At 38.8% G+C, this 20,310-nt stretch overlaps 1 protein-coding gene and 1 pseudogene across 2 annotated transcripts; one reads left to right on the forward strand and one right to left on the reverse strand.

Moving 5' to 3' along the window:
* The first annotated feature begins 1,782 nt into the window (after positions 1-1,782).
* On the forward strand, positions 1,783-8,515 carry YAE1 (YAE1 maturation factor of ABCE1). 2 transcript variants are annotated; one of them, XM_017506157.2, is made up of 3 exons: positions 1,783-1,964; positions 5,647-5,768; positions 7,898-8,515. In XM_017506157.2, the coding sequence occupies exons 1-3, from the start codon at positions 1,830-1,832 to the stop codon at positions 8,325-8,327; spliced, it is 687 nt and encodes a 228-aa protein (XP_017361646.1). In that variant the 5' UTR covers positions 1,783-1,829; the 3' UTR covers positions 8,328-8,515. The 2 variants fall into 2 exon arrangements, with proteins under 2 accessions (XP_017361646.1, XP_017361647.1); XM_017506158.2 differs by having other exon boundaries at positions 1,783-1,958.
* Positions 4,518-5,340, reverse strand: LOC119467903 (annotated as a pseudogene).
* Positions 8,516-20,310: the final 11,795 nt, after the last annotated feature.

A 20,310-nucleotide genomic window follows, 5' to 3' on the forward strand; every position in this document is an offset into this window, starting at 1 on the left:
TCAATGCAATGTAATATTACTGAAGTCCTAAGATTGTAAAAGTTTGCTTTCCTGCTATAAAACCCCTTGAATTATCCTTTCGATAAAGTACTACTAGGTTGGTGCAAAAGTGAGCCCAATTACTTTTGTACCTAATAGATTCTTTTGGATATATATTCACAAGCTAACTTGAAATTTGAGGTTTTTCAGATACTATCTTTGTAAAGTTATAGTAAGGTTGGCTTCATGAAATGACTTAGGGAGTTTCTACTTTTTCTCTCCCCTAGAACGGTAAAGAAATAGTTTGTAAGTATCCATCATTCATTAAAGATTGCAAAGGACTTAACTGTGAAACCGCCAAGTCTCCGTGACATTTTTAATAGTAGATATTTAATGTCCAATTTTTCTATGGTAATTAGTCTCTTTATGTTTTCTACTTCTTGGGTCAATATGTTAGGAAGTCATTCATATCTCCTAGGTTTTCAAATGTGTTTCTCTTGAGTTTTAGTTGGTAATTAATATATTAATCTCCTTTTGCATCAGTGGTTATCTCATTTCTCATTCTCGTATAACTTTGTTCTCTTTAAAAATCAGGGACATGACGGGATTATCTATCTCATTGGTGTTTTCAAATAATACAAAAAAGAATTGAACTATTTATGTAAGTTTTGAGGCTTTCTATTTTATTGTTATCTTTATTACTTACTACCATTTTGTTCCTAATTAAGATATATACATATCTTAATATATTTACATTAATAAAATATACATATTTATAGTTTATATCCTTTTTATTTGTGGGATGCCAAATTCTCTCTGGAGATTTACTGTTGTAACGTGAACCAAAAACCCACTCCCACACACTCATGGTTCTTACTTTGCTTATTTTTAAATTTTTTTCATAGCATTTATTTATGATCTAACAAACCTTATGTTACTTACATATTGCTTATTGTTTAACCTGTCAATTTTATATAACTATAAAGTCAAAAAGGGTTAGGAACTTCTGTCTGTTCACTGATGTATCCGAAAGCCTAGAAGGTGCCTGACACAAGGTAGGTGTTCAAGAAACTGTTAGATAACTAAATCATTATCACATGACTCATTTCGCTTAGGCAATGGGCAAAACAGGAATACTACAGGTGTTTACTCATTCACCAAGATCGAGTTCAGCATCTATGTGTCACAACCGTGCTGGTGTTGACAGAAGTCCCCACCCTTACCAAATCAACAGTGTACTTTAGGGCGTATGAATAGGAATGGGAGGCAGAAGGATACTGTGCATAAGTGAAAAAAATGCATTGGCTTTACAAACGTAATCTCTATTTCTTACTGATCTCAAATTGGCTGCAGTATCTGACTTTTCGATTCTATTATCCTTTGCTCCACACGCCTAACAGTTGAAAATGTCGGTTTGTCAAATCCTTTAAATGCAGAGGAGATTCCAAAAGAGATAACGTCTTTGGGTGATAACCGCCCAACAACTTTACTACTTTTAATAATTTACCAATGTGCGCGTGTGTAAAATCCAGACCATGGTAGAGACTACGGTGGAAATGGAAGGTGTTTCACTGAGGGTCCTGGCTGCCTTCTGCAAAGGTGAAGGTCGTGCCGGCCACGCGAGGAAGTCTGCCTTGCTCACAACCGACAGGCGCACATCAACACTCGGCCTAACGAGGGATCCAAAAATCACCGCAAGCGAAGGCTGTAGCGGCGTCCACCGGCCACAGCCCGCCCCCGCGCAAGCGCAGCCCCTTCCAGAGCCTCGACTTGCTGTCTTCGCCCCGCCTTCGGACCGGAAGGAGTTGTTGGCGCTTCCGGTGACCTGCAACCCCGTGATTGCCTCGGTGATGTCGTGGGTTCAAGCGGCATCCTCGGTCCGTGGCCCTGGGGATGAAGGGGACGTGTTTGACGAGGAAGCAGATGAATCGCTCCTGGTGCAGCGGGAATGGCAGAGTCACATGCAGAGACGAGTCAAAGTAAACGTGGGTGGACTGCGCGGGGTGCTGGGTTGTGGAAAGAGGCGCGGAGTTGTCAAGAAGCTGGGTCCAGAAGGGCACCAGCGTGGCCCGGCGCTGCCCTCTTTATCCGTAGGAACGCGGTCCAACCCGCGTCTTGCTAGGATTTCTCAATGGTTACTTGAAAGCGTGCGAAACAACAGGACACGTTCTTTGAGCTCCTACGGGGTGCTTAGAAGCTGAGGACCGACTAAAATTTACTGTCTAGACTTTGAACAGTGCAATTTGTTGAGGATCACAGGGGAGAAACATACTCTGACTGTACTAATTATGGCTGTCAAAGGATGTGTACGCAGTTTATATTAATTCCTTGAATGGGTCGGGAGCCTAAAGTTAAGGAGTGGTATTAATCAAGACATACTGAAAAGATGAACTTAAGAATGCTGTCAGAGGGCAATAAGGGAAAGCTAATGTGGAATACTGGTGTCTAGATAAGGGAATATTAAAGTTGATTTCTTCTTTATTTGTTAGATGTAATTTTTTCATCTCTAGTTTGTCTCACTATTCGTTGAAACGAAGCTTAATTTATGTGTGCAGACTTCAGAACCTAGTTCTGAGTGAAGACCAAATGGTGAGGTCCACATCCACTTAATATATTTGCCAACCATTAAATTGCCGCTAAAGCTGCAGTTGGGAATCTGCGCTAGTTTAATATTTCAGTAAAGTATAATTTGCTTAGCTCAGAAACCAAGTGGTCAGTTACAAAAATGCTTTATGTGAGATTGGGGCTACACTAGTAAGTACTGAGCATCTTTTGAGTGCTGTGGCACCACCGTAAGAGATGCAGAATGAAATCACTGCCCACAGAGCTTTTGCAGGTTAGTTGAATTTAGGGATTAAGCAAAATTACTGAAACCAGACTTCTCATCTTCCTTTTTTTTAAACGGTTTTCTCTCTCTGCTTTCCCATGTCTCCTCACCCACCCATACCATTCCAATCAGTTGGCAAGAGCCCAGATATGTAGTTTTCCATATATTCATTTTGTGAAGACATTGCTAACACTGGGTTTTTGGTTATTTTTTAATCTTTTGAAGTGGTTAGAAAAGTTTATTTTGTGCTTAGGATATTTTTCTAAGGCATCACAAGTGACACATCCAAACTCTTAAGTGGTATATTTTATATTCTAAAGGAGAGGACTTTAGAGAAAACTTGTACATTATACTACTGTAAGTCTAATGGATTCATATAGCAACAGAGCCTAGAAAGAAGGGAACTTTACAGAAATTGTCTACTACATAATGGTCAGTTGATTCATTGTAGTTATGATTTTTCTGCTTCTTGTAAAGTCAAAACTATATGTATTCTAGCTCTTTAAGGAGTTAAAATACACTAAATGTTCCATCCTGTTGATTTCTACCTACAAAATACCACACAATATTAGCAGTCAGGAAAGAACAGGAGAATATGAAGTTTGTCTCTTAAAAATTATAAAAATGTTAGTGATTTTAAAACATCAAGCATTACAAACTGTAAAATCAATTAAGAACTTTCTCTATATGAGGACAAAGATATACTTAAAACATGTACAAGAAGATGCTTTTTCCTGAGTAGAATGCAAACTTTGTTTTATATTAAGCTTCTATGAATTTTCAAAATGTAAAATACCAGGGCTTTTCCACATCAGACAAAAATCAGGAATGTTCACCTTCACATCCAAAAAGAAAAATTAAAAAAATAATTTCAAATAGAAGTTCAGCAAGAATGATATAAAATCTTAAATGAGTGGCCAAGATTTTAAATTATCAACAGAAAGCTCAATGTGATGGATCTAAAAAAAAATGCTATTTACTAAAACTTAAAAAAAATTTCCAGGAAATTATCATCCAATTTGAAAAATAAAAAAATGTAACCCATAGTAAATAAGAAAAAATACAAGAGAAAGTCAGCCTTTATTGGAATCAAGACAAGACCATGGACTTAAAAACTTCCTAAGTCACTAGCATATCCTGTATTAGCATGTGTAGTAAACTATAATTAATTAATAAAAGGTAGTTTTTATTAGTTGCAACCTAAAAATATGAGGAAATTTTGGAATATATTTCTAAAAAGACCATGCAATTGTCACTGAAATACATATTTCTTGAGACAATGGGAAGAGTTCCGATTTATGGGAAATATGTTCCTTTTTTCACACAGTGAAACTGAGAAAAATTATATCAAATGAGAAATATTTTTCTCTAAAATAATCTTTAATACCCCAATAATGTAATACTTGGGAAATGTAAATTTTCAAAACTTACTTGAAACATGTTATTAAATAAATATACATAAATCTTACTGCTTGGCACAATATTTCAAAAATTAGAGAACTATTTAAACCATCATAAACTGTGCTTAAATCATATTTCAAACTTATATAACTAGTGCTTTTATGTTCTGAATGTAGACTGTTCGATTTAATGACAATCTACACTGAACCCTGCAATGTATAAGCATGTCACAGTTCACTTCAAACCAGAAGAAATGACCAATCTTCTGTTTTTATCAAAATCATAATATAAAGATACCTATAAAATTTAACTAGGATTTATCCGTGGCCAGTGACAAACCCAGAGAGCGTTATCTTACGGCATTCTGTGGAAAATGTTTGTTCCTTCTTTACTTTCAGCTTCTTCTGAAACATCTTCTTCATTCACCTCTTCTTCCTCCAGTTTTTTCAAAGGTTGAGCAGATTCTGATAATTTTTTTGAAGGGTATGGCTGTGATCTGTGCCTTTTTGAAGGACAAAGGCAATCTCCCACAAATATCATACAGAATCCTAATAACAATCTGGAATGCAGAGTTGCTAAAGCAAAAACAGTATATGATCCTGACACTGGCAATCCAAGGTCTTCAATAAAGTAATTATGGCAAGTCCTGATCCACATAGAGAGCTGAAAGAGTGCTGACATACTACTCATCTGAACCAGAACCTGGCCCAAACCATGATGAAACAGGTTCGCTGCTCTTCCACTCTCTTTATCACTTATAAAGTTTATGAAGTCCTTCTTAGTCGTTGGATCCTGATGATGCCTAAATTCACCATCTTAACAATGATAAATATTAGGAAGAACAGTTATGATAAAACTGTCCAGACAGTCCTGGCTGCTCTGTGACATCTACTTTCGCAGCATTAACCTCAAGATCTTCTCCCCATTCAGCAAAACTTTCCCATTCCGATTGAAGGTTTTGACAAGTAGGGCATCTGAGGCATAAAATTCCATCATCCAATCTCCTTCCAGCAGCTCTCTCCAGTTCTCATGATGACGTATACATTGCTCCACTGCCCATGGGTCCAGGGAGCACCCCAAAGCAACAGCACCAAGACTGCCAGGGGAACTGCAAGACTCCCAAAGGGTGCCATGTCCGCTGCTTGCCCACCTCACAGCAAGCACAGCGGCCCAACACTGGGTTTTTTAAAAACTGTAATTATCAGTGTTTTAAAAATTGCCCAGTAATTCTAGACTTCAAAAGTGGGATAAGTAATAATAAACCAATAATAAACTTATGAGAAGCACAGTCTCTTTTAGTGATGTTGTTATGCCGTATTATGGTCAGTAACACAGTAATTCATCAGCTTTCTAAATTGGTTCTATACTTTTCTAGAAAAACCTACATGTGGTATACTTGGTGTTAGTTACAGCTGCAGTTCTCCATTATTTATTTTTAGGAAGGTTATAGAGATGGAGTAGATGCTGGCAAAGCAGTTACTCTTCAACAGGGCTTCAATCAAGGTTATAAGGAAGGCGCAGAAGTCATTTTAAACTATGGACGACTCCGAGGAACATTGAGGTAATTTTTAAAATCTAAATGCTGACTCATTTTAAACTCAGTACTACTGGAGGATGTTTTTGTAAAAATAAAGTCTTTAAACTGAAGTGCTTTTCCTAGTGCTAAATCCACTGAAGCATGCCGCAGAACATAGAATTATATTGCCTGGCCGGGCGCGGTGGCTCAAGCCTGTAATCCCAGCACTTTGGGAGGCCGAGGCGGGTGGATCACGAGGTCAAGAGATCGAGACCATCCTGGTCAACATGGTGAAACACCGTCTCTACTAAAAATACAAAAAATTAGCTGGGCATGGTGGCGCGTGCCTGTAATCCCAGCTACTCAGGAGGCTGAGGCAGGAGAATTGCCTGAACCCAGGAGGTGGAGGTTGCGGTGAGCCGAGATCGCGCCATTGCACTCCAGCCTGCGTAACAAGAGCGAAACTCCATCTCAAAAAAAAAAAAAAAAAAAAGAATTATATTGCCTTCAAAAAGTCAAAATTATTATCAGTTCATCCACTTTAGTATGTGAACTACGTAATGTCTTTCTGTGCAAAGAAATGATAGGAAGATGTATACTTTTGCTACCTGAACAATTACCTATCTAGTTAAAAGATCTTCAGGTTTTGAATAAAACTTTTGGTACTTGCACACAATATGACAGACCTCTAGACAAGAAGTACATGATGAAAATTATAGTTGGTAATTAAGAAAAAATTGATTTCATTTACTTTAGTCCTGACATTGAATACTTGTCAGGATGCCATTGCAATGATGGCATGTATCAGAGCCAAGTGGCCAAATGATACACAGAGCCAGAAGCCTAGCAACCTTGCCCTTTTTGATGCTTCATACCAAGCTTGTCCAACAAGTGGCCTGCGTGTCGCATGTGGCCCAGGACAGCTTTGAATATGGCCCAACACAAATTCATAAATTTTCTTAAAACATGAGCATAATGAGCTTTTTTTTGATTTTTTTTCTTTCTTTTTTTTTTTAACTGAGCTATCATTAGTGTTAGTATATTTTATGTGTGGTCCAAGACTGTTATTACAGTGTGGCCCAGGGAAGCCAAAAGATTGAACACCCCTGCTTTATACCCTTTAAACTGTCCTCAGTAGAGAAAATCAAAATGCTTCGAAGAATCGCTAATTTTAAAGAAAAGTAGATAATAAAAGTTACCAAAGTAGAACTAAAAAATTTATTGTGTTTGGAGTTTTAGAAAATCCAACTGTTAGGAACCAGAATTTATTCTGCTACAGTAGTAAAATAATCAATGTGAATATTCACATTATCAAGTTAAATTAATGTTATATAACCTTAGAAAGCTACTACTGAATCTTTTATAGCAATAGATTCTATTTTTAAAGACTTTTCGTAATAACCATTATTTTATGGCATGACTATAATATTAAATCTGTTAGGACTAGAAGAATTTTTATCTTTTTCAAGGAAATTGTTAGTAGTTCAGCAAACAATGTCTACTCTGTGAGATAAGCCCAGGAAAGTGAAGTCTCTTTAAAACTTTTTCGCTAACCTTCCTTCTTGATGGCAAGCAACTATATTCTTAGAACAGTGGTTTTCAACTTTGGTTACACCTTGAAATCAACTGTGAAACTTAAAAAAAGATACCCCCAGAGATTCTGATTTAATTGGCCTGGAGTATAATCTGGGCCTTGATAGGTTTAAAAGCTCTTTGGGTGATTCTAATGTGCATCTATGATTGAGAATTGCTATTTTAAATTCTCAGTTTAACTAATTATAATTAAATTGCTAGTTTAAATTCTTCTGTCCTTAAAGAAGAAACTAGTTTTTCTTTCTTGGAGCTGTATTTATCTTCAACAGATATCACATAGTCATAAGAAAAAAATATAAAATCAGGAAAAGTGTATATAGAGTTGTGAAAGAGGGGTTATGAACTATAAACAGTTTTATGATTAAGTCCAATTGTTTAATTGTTATTGAAAGATAATAGCCTTATGTTTTAAAGTCCTGTTTACTATTATTACTTTCCTGATTCTGTCTGCATTATTATCCTTAATTCATTTTTGCATGGTATTATCTGGAAGAGAAATATGTAGGGCATAGCATCAACCATTCTAAAAGCCTGTGACTAATTTTTTTTGCTATTTAACTCTTGTTTATATTTTTGTTCAGTGCTTTGCTCTCCTGGTGTCACCTTCATAACAATAATTCGACTTTGATCAATAAAATAAATAATCTTCTGGATGCAGTTGGCCAGTGTGAAGAGTATGTGCTCAAACATCTGAAATCAATCACTCCACCATCCCATGTTGTCGATTTATTGGACTCCATTGAGGATATGGACCTTTGTCATATAGTTCCAGCTGAGAAAAAGATTGATGAAGCTACAGATGAAAGACTCTGTGAAAATAATGCTGAGTTTAACAAAAACTGTAGCAGCAGCCATAGTGGGATAGATTTTTCATATTTAGAATGTTGTAGAACACAGGAGCATGCACATTCAGAAAACCCAAGTCTCACATGGATTTTAGAACAGACAGCCAGTTTAGTTAAACAGCTAGGCATATCAGTAGATGTATTACAACACCTCAAACAACTATAAAAATTATCTTCTCTTTTCTAATGTACCTAATGTTCAGAACGTTTCTTAGAACACTTGGTTTCCTAAGAATCAAAATTTGTACTGGTTTCTGCATCAAACATTCCAACTATAGGGTTATCCGTTATGAAAGTTTGACATTTACACTATTGTCTTCAAAACTAATGCTATTAAATGTAATATAAGCCTTTTCTCTTTGTCACTGGTAATTTTTATGTAGTTTAAGATATGGTCAGAAATTTCCATTGTCATTGCCATTTCCAAACTTGTGGTCAAAATGAAGTGTTTTCAGACTTATTAGCAAAAGTAAACAAGAATTAAACATATTCTGTAAGGACCTACCCCTACTTCTACCTCCTGTCACTACTAGGTGGTCAGGACCTCACCAAACCTAAGTTATAAAAATAACCTAATAGCATATAAACACATAGACAGATATATAGATATAGATATGTAGATATATGCTGAAATTAAGAGACTGTAAGTGTGAGAAACTGAAGCAGTGTTTATGCTGTTGATTCAATGATTAACAGCAAAATACTAATGTGTTTTAGTTTTGTGTTCATTAAAAGGACATTGTTTTATGAAAAATACAGAAAATATATTTCATGCTCGAGTCTAAGGAAAATACCTACTTAGATTTTTCTAAGTAGTAGGGAGGTAGTAGTGTTGCCCAACAATGTGCTGGATTATTTTAAACTGCACTTTTTTTCATACTCACATAGGAGTAAAATACTGAAACCACTGACTTCTCTGTTACTTTGAGTCGATATTCTTAGCCGAGCATGGACAAAATTAGATTTAAATTTTTGCTCCAGGACCTAAGCATATCAAAATCAGGAAAGGATTTTCATCACTTTTATTCACCTGAAACACAAGTTTATGTGAGATACCTACCATCAGAGGCACTGAAATAGTTGTCGCTCATTGGTAGTCTTAATTGCCTTTCACCCCTATTGATACCTACCATCTAAGCTGAAAAGCAGGCATATTGAAATAAAAAATCTGACAAAGTTTATCTTTTCAAGAGATTAAAAATGTATTACTGTGATCTTATGACCTTCCTCAAAGTTCACAGAAGAACATTAAGAAATTGAAGCAACAGATTTGAAATCAGAAAGCCATACTAAGTTTCAGGGTTTATTAAAACCTGCTGAAGATACCAGTGACATTTGACAGCTGGCTAAAAAAAGTTCTTCTATCTCTCCAGATGTAAAGACTTTCAGAGATTTACCAGTTTGTCTTTTTACATAGATCTTTCCATATTTTTGGACACAGCCAAAATCTTACCTCCACATGGAATATTATAAGCAATATCTAAAGTCTTAATGTTGCTGTGCCATGATGTAGATATGAAATACTTCTTTCTAATGATGCATCTCAAAAACACCCTAAATAAAAATGTCATGCGTGTCGTAAATCTTAAGATTTTTATCTAGGCCTTCCCTGATAAGATTCCCTGGAGATAACACCTCTTGCCACCATTGGCTACGTATGGTGTATTTGTACAGATTTTCATAGAAAATGACATCAGGAGAATTAGCTGAGTTGAGATTATTGGGTTGAAAATATGTCTTGAACATGTTTTACCTTTTAAAAAATACCCCCCAAAAAAAGTACAGAAGGGGCCAGGCACAGTGGCTCACACCTGTAATCCCAACACTTTGGGAGGCAAAGGCAGGAGGATCACTTGAGTCTGAGTTCAAAACCAGTCTGGGCAACATAGCGAGACCTTGTCTCTAGTAAAATGAAAAAATCAGCCAGGCACAGTGGCTCATGCCTGTAATCCTAGCATTCTGGGAGGTGGAGGCAGCTAGATTGCCTGAGCTCAGGAGTTCAAGACCAGCCTGGCAACATGGTGAAACCCCATCTCTACCAAAATACAAAAATTCACCAGGCATGGTGGTGCACGCCTGTAATCCCAGCTATTGGGGAGGCTGAAGCAGGAGAATTGCTTGAGCCCAGGAGGCGGAGATTGCAGTGAGCCAAGATTGCTACACTGCAGTCCAGCCTGGGTGACCCAGCAAGACTGTCTCCAAAAAAAAACAAACAAATCCGACAGGCATGGTGTTAAGTCCCTGTAGTCCTAGCTACTTAGGAAGCTGAGCTGGGAGGATCACTTGAGCACAGGAGGTTGAGGCTGCATTGAGCTAAGATTGCTTCTAAGATCACTCTAATTCAGCCTGGATAACAGAGCAATGCCCTATCTCTAAAAATATAAAATACAGAAATTCCTGGACTGCAGAGGAATGTTAATGGCGTGCTCATTCTACCTGTGTTCCGTGAACATGAGCCTCTGTACTAGAACCAAGAATGAAGGGAAAGAAAGCTTACTTGCCTTAGATCTCTTGTCTTGCCTCACATGTTGTAGGCCTGCCAGGTCTTCACATGAGAAGACCCTGCATGAGCATAAATGAAAAGTGGTAAAGCGAGATTGCCATAGAACTGGCACAATCAGAGTCTCAAGGCCCAGAACCCAGACATTAAACTGAGTGGTGTGGCTTCCTTAGAAACAAATTTCATCTAAAATAAGTTACTTCTAGGTGCTGATGTATCTGAGATTTTTAAAAAGGGTGGTAAGGAAGCCCACAGCACCACACTTCTCTGACATTTCAGTTGCTAGAACTGCTGAGGCCACCAAAAACTTTGTGATATGTAGAAGAGTGGGCAGCTGGATACAGGTATCTGCGTCCTTACCTCATATATATCTTCTACACTGCTTATTAACTGCTTTGTGGGAAACCAAAATAAAAGCCTCCAGCCAAGTGTAAATTGTGATTCTTACCCTCTTCCAACTAAGGTTAGAGCTTTGTTCTTAGAACTAAGGTTCCTGTCTAAAATATGGGGGGGGGGGGGGGGGGGGGGGGGGAGGGGAAGAGGGGGGAGGGGGGGGGGGGGGGGGGGGGGGGGGGGGGAGGAGAGAGAGAGAGAGAGAGAGAGAGAGAGAGTGTGTGTGTGTGTGTGTGTGTGTGTGTGTGTGTCTGTATATAGAGAGTGATCCATCAGTCAGGCTTCTTGTTCTACAGAAATTCTCAAATGTCTATCATGAAGATAGTTTATCACCATAGTTGCCTTCCTTGCTTCTGCCCCTACTTAATGCCTTTTCCCAACAAACATGCTGGAGTAAGAGTCTGCCATCACTGTCTCAAATTCTTAACTTCTCATGCACTCTCCAGCTTTAAACTACTTTTTGCTAAAGTCACTGATAGCTAGTCACACAACAGCCCATCGCTTACCTGTTTTTACCATTCGTCATGCCATTCATCTCCTTTTTATTGTTGGACATGAATGATTCACTTACACAATCCCTTCTGCAGCAACACTTTTTCTTGTCCTGCTTATTACTATTCCCTGTCATTTTGCTAACTCTTCCCCACTCTGACTGCCACTCAGATGTAGGGATTCCCCAAAGTTTCACTGTTGGACCTCTTTATTTTTATACTCTGACCAGATGATCCCACCTATTAATGTCGTCCCTGTTCATCCGTAGCTGGAAACCTTTAAGTCTTCCTCTGCCTTTTCTTTGCCATCATACCCTACTTTCCAACTGAGTTGCTTTACATCTTTCAAACAGCTTGAGTCTGGCCTCCTTTCATTTAAATCATCCAGATTTTAATTAATGTACCAGCTCATCACTAATGTCAGTACCTACAATCCAGCTGTCTTCCTGTCCGTTCTCTCCCTTACCAATGTTATCCTCCCAAAGCAGTTTATTTCCCTGACTTAAAACCTGGATTTATTCCCTCCCACTTTTTTTTTCAGGTCTGGGCCCAAGCCTGTTGAAGTGTTGGGCCCAAAAGAAGTGTTGTCAGTCTTTGCCCACCTGCCTCCTTCCGCCCTGTTATGCACACTGCATTTCTTTACAGGCATTACTGCAATGCTTTATGGACACACTAGGCTTACTCCCAACTCCTATTTTTACTCATTGCTGACTCTTCTGCCAGAATACTTTATTCCACATCCTTTCCCAGCACATTCCTTTCACCCTTCAATACCAGCTTAAATTTCAGCGCAATCAGGCAGCGCTGATTGCTCTTTCCAATGTTTCCCTGCATCACTTTGAGTGCCTCTTCACATTTCTCCAGGAAAGTCCCTTATTTAGTGTTATATGTCCAGCATTCAGCATCGTACCCTGTACATAGATGTATAGGTGGTACTTGATGAGAGAAAAAAAATGAATCTGCTAGCCAACATGGAAATATAACCAGAAACAGGATTCCAAAATACATCATGTTATAGTCTTTTGTAAACCTTAGTGTTTGCCTTTTTAAAAAAATGTTCATTTTGCGTGTTAATAAAAATCCTTGGGAGACCAAGGCAGGCGGATCATGAGATCAGGAGTTCAATACCATCCTGGCTAACACGGTGAAACCCCATCTCTACTAAAAATACAAAAAATTAGCCAGCCATGGTGGCGAGCGCCTATAACCCCAGCTACTCAGGAGGCTGAGGCAGGAGAATCACTTGAACCAAGGAGATGGAGGTTGCAGTTAGCCGTGATCACACCACTGCACTCCAGCCTGGGCGACAGAGCAAGATTCCGTCTCAATAATCCACATTTCCAAATTGTGTCATCATCTTACACCAGGCTAAATAGTAGCATTAGGATAATAGTATTTATCAGTCATTACAAATTATACTAATGGATAATATTATAGTAAAACTTTTAAAAGATACAAAATTGGCCGGGCGCGGTGGCTCACGCCTGTAATCCCAGCACTTTGGTAGGCCGAGGCGGGTGGATCACGAGGTCAAGAGATCGAGACCCTCCTGGTCAACATGGTGAAACCCCGTCTCTACTAAAAATACAAAACATTAGCTGGGCATGGTGGCGCGTGCCTGTAATCCCAGCTACTCAGGAGGCTGAGGCAGGAGAATTGCCTGAACCCAGGAGGCGGAGGTTGCGATGAGCCGAGATAGAGCCATTGCACTCCAGCCTGGGTAACAAGAGCGAAACTCCGTCTCAAAAAAAAAAAAAAAAGATACAAAATTATGTTTTAGTATAGCTTCAGCTACTAAGAAAGGAAACTACACAAAGGCAAAAACTAGGTGAAAACAAACCAAGATGGTAGTTTCTAGCAGGATCCGTGGTGCATAGTTCTAATAACAGTAAGGAGCTGGAGAAAAAGGAGAGGAAAAGTAATAGCTAATGCAGACAGAGTTTATATAGGCACTATTCTAAAAGTGTTACATATATTAATTCCTTTAATCCTCATAATAGCCCCTCTTCTACAGAGCTATTATTATGCCCATCCTAAAGATGAAGAAATCAAGGCACCAAGAAGGCTAAGTAACTTGTCCAGTTCATAGCTACTAAATGGCCCACTTGAGATTTAAATCAAGGCAAGTCTGGTTCCAGAGTGTGTACTCAGGGTAGATGTTGACTAAATAATCACACAGTAGCAGTGACTGTGTTTAGTCGGGGACTGTGAGCTATGTGTTTCCTTTGCTGTTAATTTCTATTTTTCTGTGGGAGGCCAAGGCAGGCAGATCACTTGAGGTCGGGAGTTCGAGACCAGCCTGGCCAAAATGGCAAAACTCCATCTTTACTAAAAATACAAAAATTAGTTGGGCATGTTGGCAGGCACCTGTAATCCCAGGTACTCAGGAGGCTGAGGCAGGAGAATTGCTTGAACCCAGGAGGTGGGGGTGCAGTGAGCCAAGATCATGCCACTGCACTCCAGCCTCGCAACAGAGTAAGATTCCATCTCAAAAAAAAAAATATATATATATATATACTTTTCTGCATTGTCCAAGTCTTCCTCAGTCAGCAAGTGTTGTTTTTATTTTTAAAATGTGTGTAACAGCCGAGCTATGTGTATACAGCTCACTCCTATAATCCCAGCACTTTGGGAGGCCAAGGTGGGAGGATCACTTGAGCCCGGGAGTTTGAGACCAGATCAGCCTGGGTAACATGGCAAAAGCCCATCTTTACAAAAAAAGAAAAAAAAAATAGCCAGAGATGGTGGCATGCACCTGTAGCCCAGCCACCTAGGAGGCTGAGATGGGAGGATCACCTGAGCCCAGGAGGTTGAGGCTGCAGTGAACTGTGATTGCACCACTGCACTCTAGCCTAGGCAACAGAGCGAGATCCTGTGTCCCAAAAAAAAAGTATAACAAACAGTTATAAGGAACAAAAAATTTACCAGAAATTTGTTTGCTACACATATAGAAAAAGAGAAGTACCATTGCCTACTAGGAGGGGAGAATAGTACGTAGAAAGTGGCTTAGCACAAACTCTAAAGAAGAAACTAAATTCTCCTCGGACTTCCTAGACTTTCTCCCTCCAAATGGAAAGATAGTTTATGTCACTCAGTTTGTGATGATGTGTCTAGCTTTCATATATTCCTATTCAACTAAAAAAAAGGGTGTTAACTCACCACTCACTCACATATGTGCACGCTGCTAGAGATCTGCCAAAAAGAGCCAATAGTCCTCAGTGTGTAACACTCCGTTTTCTTGCCCTATAAATAGTCTGCTCTTTCCAGAAAGAAAAACAAAGTACTAATCAGAACTACCTTCAGAGTGAGTTCTGCAGAAGTTGAATCCTGGTGTTTGCGCGCGCGCGCGCGTGCGTGCGTGCGTGTGTGTGTGCGCGCGGCACGCGCAACTCACCATTGAGAAAGGTCTTGGACCTTTGGATCCTGTTTCTTTTGAAGAAGCTGTTGAATTAGTCAAAGGCCACTGGGTGGTGCTAGTGCACGCTGATAAGTTAGTACACGTTTCGCTCCTTGGTACTGTGCCCTTTGCTTAGACTTCATGGTCACAAGGACAAGAAGCTAATGATTATCCCTAAAGCTATGCCAGACAGATGGAGCCATTTGTGAAATTGGGAGGATGATGAGGGCTTTTGGGGTATGTCAACAAATAAGAAATTAGGATCCCCCTTTTCTTGTTTAAATTCTAGGCTGAGAATTTTTCTAAATCAAAATAGCCAATCATAAGAAAACCTGTTCAAAAGAAAAAGCACCTTTTTTCCAAAGCTCTGAGGCCTAAAAGTTAAAACACCTAGAACCCAAAGCATGCAGCCTTCAATCAGAAGCCATGTAAAATTCTAACCTCACCTACAGGAGGCATCTCTACTTGCCAAGCAGGACTGCACCTAAACTGTTTCAAACAACACTTTCAATTCATCTCTAGATCTCAGTCTCTAGCTCTTTCCCTCATGCACGCAAACACAACTTTTCAGGAGGTAAATGTAGGGAGAGACAACAACTTTGTTAACATACATATCACAACCCTTCTCTTTTTTAGTCAACAAATCAACAACCAGATAGGTCTTCCTCTCATCAAATACAGCTCTAGGATAGTTAAGCCTGTTTCCTTATTAATCACATAGTCATCATTATCTATGTAACATGGCTTTGTTATTTATAAAATATGTATATGGTTCTAGATGGATTCTTAAACAAAAAAGAAATAATTTGTCAAATCTCTTGTAATAATGAAATATAAGTGATATGACAATAGCATAATGACAGCTTTTGCCAATAAAGCAAAATGACTGAAATGAGGGTATAATATAAATAACCTGAAAATAAAATACCTTCTTTTTCTTATTTGGAAGCATTGCAAAACATCTTTCTTCCAAAATCAGATTCTGAAATAACCAGAAACTCTCTAGCTTGTAATTAAAAATTATACCATGGAAAAACAAATTATTTGCTTATTAACAACTAACCACCCTGACACGGTCCTCGTGCCTATAATCCCACACTTTGGGAGGATGAGACAGGTGGATCACTTGAACCCAAGAGTTTGAGACCAGTCTGGGAAACATAGGGAGACCCCATCTCTACAAGAAATACAAAATTAGTCAGTCATGGTAGTGCACACCTGTGGTCCCAGCTACTTGGAAGGCTGAGGCAGGAGGATGGTTTGAGCCCAGGAGTTCAAGGCTGCCATGAGCCATGATCCTGCCACTCCACTCCAGTCTGGGCAACAGAGTGAGACCCAGTCTCAAAAAATAAAAAACAAGAAAATAACCATAAAAAATAGCTTTTTAAAAAGTAAAAGTTAATTTTTTTTTTTTAAGAGATGGAGTCTTACTCGGTCACTCAGCCTGGAATTACAGCTCATGCATGGCAGCCACAATCTCCTGGGCTCAAGCAATCCTCCTGCCTCAGCCTCCCAAGTAGCTAGGACTACAGGTACTACACTAACTTATGAGAACTGAATCTGTAGGTAGTTCTGATTAGTACTTTGGTGATCTTTCTGGAAAGGTCAGAATTAATAGGACTATACTATGCCTGGCTAAATTTTATTGTTGTTGTTGTTGTTGTTGTTGAGATAGGGCCTCACCATGTTGCCTAGGCTAGTCTAGAACTCCCGGACTCAAGTGATCCTCCTCCCTCAGCCTCCAAAAGTGCTTGAATTATAGGCATGAGCCACTGTGCCCAGCCAAAAACAAAAATTAACAAAAAAATAGTTATTTTAACTACCCATATAATTTTAATCTATCAGCTGTTTAGAAATTACTGCAATAGAATTGATTCTAGAAGAAAAACTCATTTGATTCATTTGTAGGAGCCAATTAAAAGTATTCTCATTTAAAATCACATTGTTTTGCTATTCAAGCTGCCAAACGATAAATTAGTCTGTGATTTTTATCTTATAGGCCAATATGAGGTCTGTATGATGTCTGAAATCTGGCACAGTGTTCACTTATGACCCACCCCATTTGTCAGCTTAGAGAGCATTCTCATTTCTGTCAGTGTGCTGGAACAAAGGACAGCCTTCATGAAAGTAGCTGAAGCACTGAGGTCAGAGATGGGATTTCACTCATCTACTCATCAGAGGCTTTGCCTCTTTAGTGTGAACATGATACTTCTGACCTCATGACAGGTTGCTTTTGTCTCCAAGGAAGTAACCAGGGACAACTTGAGAAAGTCAGGCAAAGTAAGTTGCCATTGACAGATGGCGTTCAGCTGATAGAAAGAATGAATGGAGAAGCTGACAGAGAAAGATGCCGGAGATCGGTATAGCTTTTGATTTGGTACAACAGAAGATGTATCGAATCAAAGCCATTTATATACATTTGCCTAAAAATCCCACTTCTAGGAATTCAGTTAAAGGAATTATAAAGGTGATTTTAAAAACTTTCAGCACAAAGTTATTTGTTGCTGCATTCAATCTAGAGTAGAGAAAAATTAGAATAACCCAAATGATCAACAATCTAAAAAATTGAGTAAATTATTATAACATTCACTCAAAGAAATGTTAGGCACCCGTTACAAATTACCATTATGGGAACTATAGAAATAAGGAAGATGTTTATGGTATATTTTTATGTGAAAGTCATATAAAATGTTATGTATACATGTGGACATGTCATATAAAAATGTATATTTTGCAGATAAAACTCTGGGACTGCCTGCTCTTAACAAAATAAAAATAAAGTTCTTTACTGTACTTGTCACATTATTGCTTCTGTTTTAAAAGAGAAAGACCAGTTTACAAAACTGGGACAAGTATTAGCCCAATTGAGTTATTTTTCGTTAACTCCAGGGGAAAATCGATATCATACTTATAAGTCACTTCTCCACAATATCCAATAATATACTCAGACAGAACCTCAGAAAATTCTATGAGAAGTGACTGATCTTTAACTTAAATAGATTTGAAAGAGAAAATATTTACACATTGATTTGATTGTGGCAATAACTTCGGCCTTGTTTGCCATTATTTTGTACATGTCAATAAACAGTGTACATATAAGCCATGTATTTCCCAGGAGATTTGAGCCTCCTGCTTTCCAAATGTGTAAGATCTATAAAATGGAGGTAATGGTAGCGATGTCATTGTTTCTGCAGGGATTACATGCAATAATGTATGTAAAGTACTTGTTTGGTGATGGCTTTGAAGCATAGCTTCATCATTTACAGGTCAGTTCACTTTCCTGTGCTTGTTTCTTCATCTGTCAGATAACAGAGCCTACCTCCTAGGGTTATTGTAAAGAATCTGCATATGTAGAGCACTTACGGTGCCTGCTACATGTTGAGAACTCACTAGATATTACTATGATGTTTTCTCCTACACATCATGCCTGCAATTTGAATAAACTGTAAGAATTTGCAGTAAACTTGCAATTCTTGCAATGAACTGCAAGAATTTCAATAAGCTGCAACAGCTATCATAAAACTCTGTCATGACTCAGACACAGCCAAGCTTCCCACTGGCAGAACTAAAGGTAATTAGCATGATTTCTCCTCACCCCCCCCCCCGTCATTATTATTTTAAAAGGAAACGAAGGATGGAAAAGAAGAAAATGTTTTAAACATTTGCAGAGTTCATATAAAATTGTACTTTAAAGTGGTAGTGATCAAGAAGAGAGTTTTTGGAAACTGTCAGGGCATATTTTTTGTTTGTTTGCCAGAGTGTTGGAAAGTGGGTACTGCCAGCAATAGTTATGGGGAGGAGATGCTGTAGGTCCTGCCATGTGCAGGTCAATTGTGCACAAAAAAGAATTGCCCTGCATCCTTCATGACTTTCAAATGCCCCAGGAGACGTTCATATAAATGAAAGATCTGTTTATAAGTATCAAAGCCTATAATCTAACTATATTTTAAATATAAACACAGTATTTTTTGCCTTATCCTAATTTAGTGCTTTTCCATATTACAAAATAATTAGGGTCTGTCGTGCTGACCCCTGTTGACTCCTGTAGGAATGGCACTGGGTCCAAGAGGCCAAAGAAGAGACCTGGTGCTAGCGAACGAGATGTAGGGTTTATTGAGGACTTAACATACAGGCATGGTCCAGTGGCAGTGGGCTGGACAGGAAGACTGCTGTCATTTGTAAAAAAGCAGGTAGTTTGGCCAGGCATGGTGACTCTGGCCTGTAATCCCAACACTATGGGAGGCCAGGTTGAGAGGATCACTTGAGGCCAGGAGTTTGAGACCAGCCTAGACAACAAAGCAAAGACCCCATCTTAACAACAACAAAAATCATGCAATTTATATATATTTTTTTCACTCAGCACCCTTAACCTAGCAACTTCCACCTAACCCAAAATAAAGGGCCTCAGTTCCTTGCATGTACTGCATTACATTTTTTTCAAATGTCCTTTATAGATAAGGTTGAGTCTCCAGGTTGGTCACTCCCAATTCCTTAGGTGGAGACTCTGAAGACATTCCTCTTAGACCATAGAGTCATTCTCAGATCATGCTTCAGTTATTACTATCAGGGATGGCTGCCATACAGGCTCCCAGTAAAATATTCAGATATTCAGAAACATTGTAGATAATACTATTTGGGGAAAATGAATACTTCATAATCCCACCTTTTATAGACTGAATTGTGTCCCCTCAAAATTCATGTTGAAGCCCCAGTCCTCAGTACCTCAGAAGGTGATTGTATTTGGAGATGGAAGTGTGCCCTAACCCAGTCTAACCATTATCCTTGTAAGAAGAGGAAACTTGGACACACAAAGAAACACCGGGGATGCTCATGTACGGAGGAAAAACCACGTGACAGCACAGGGAAAGTGGCCATCTGCAAGCCAAGGAGAGGAGCCTCAGAAAAAAACCAAACCAGCTGACATCTTGATCTTGGAGTTCTCGCCTCCAGAACTGTGAGAAAATAAATGTCTGTTTAAGCCACCCATTCTGTGGTATCTTGTTATTGCAGCCCTGGCAAGCTCATATACTACTACTACAGATTCTTCCAGATTTTTTTCTATGTACAGAATAGCAAATGGCACAACTTCCTTTTATAGAAATTTATTTCTTCAACAGATATTTATTAAATACCTACTACCTTCAGGAGGAATAGATACAGTGGTAAACAAAAAGTTCCTACTGAAATGAAATCATACCAAATGTACAAAAAGCTGCTTGTTCTTTTCACTTAAAAAATATATCTTGCGGCCGGGCACGGTGGCTCAAGCCTGTAATCCCAGCACTGTGGGAGGCCGAGGCGGGTGGATCATGAGGTCAAGAGATCGAGACCATCCTGGTCAACATGGTGAAACCCCGTCTCTACTAAA

This window comes from Cebus imitator, unplaced genomic scaffold (assembly GCF_001604975.1).
Source record: "Cebus imitator isolate Cc_AM_T3 unplaced genomic scaffold, Cebus_imitator-1.0 Scaffold349, whole genome shotgun sequence".
Taxonomy (NCBI): Eukaryota; Metazoa; Chordata; class Mammalia; order Primates; family Cebidae; genus Cebus; species Cebus imitator.

What these genes read in the sequence shown, in the direction of transcription:
- YAE1 (XM_017506157.2), top strand. Translation starts at nt 1,830, where the DNA reads ATGTCGTGGGTTCAAGCGGCATCCTCGGTCCGTGGCCCTGGGGATGAA. An exon ending in AGAGACGAGTCAAAGTAAAC is followed by an intron (nt 1,965 to 5,646) that starts GTGGGTGGACTG and finishes ATTTATTTTTAG; the next exon opens with GAAGGTTATAGAGATGGAGT. An exon ending in CGACTCCGAGGAACATTGAG is followed by an intron (nt 5,769 to 7,897) that starts GTAATTTTTAAA and finishes ATTTTTGTTCAG; the next exon opens with TGCTTTGCTCTCCTGGTGTC.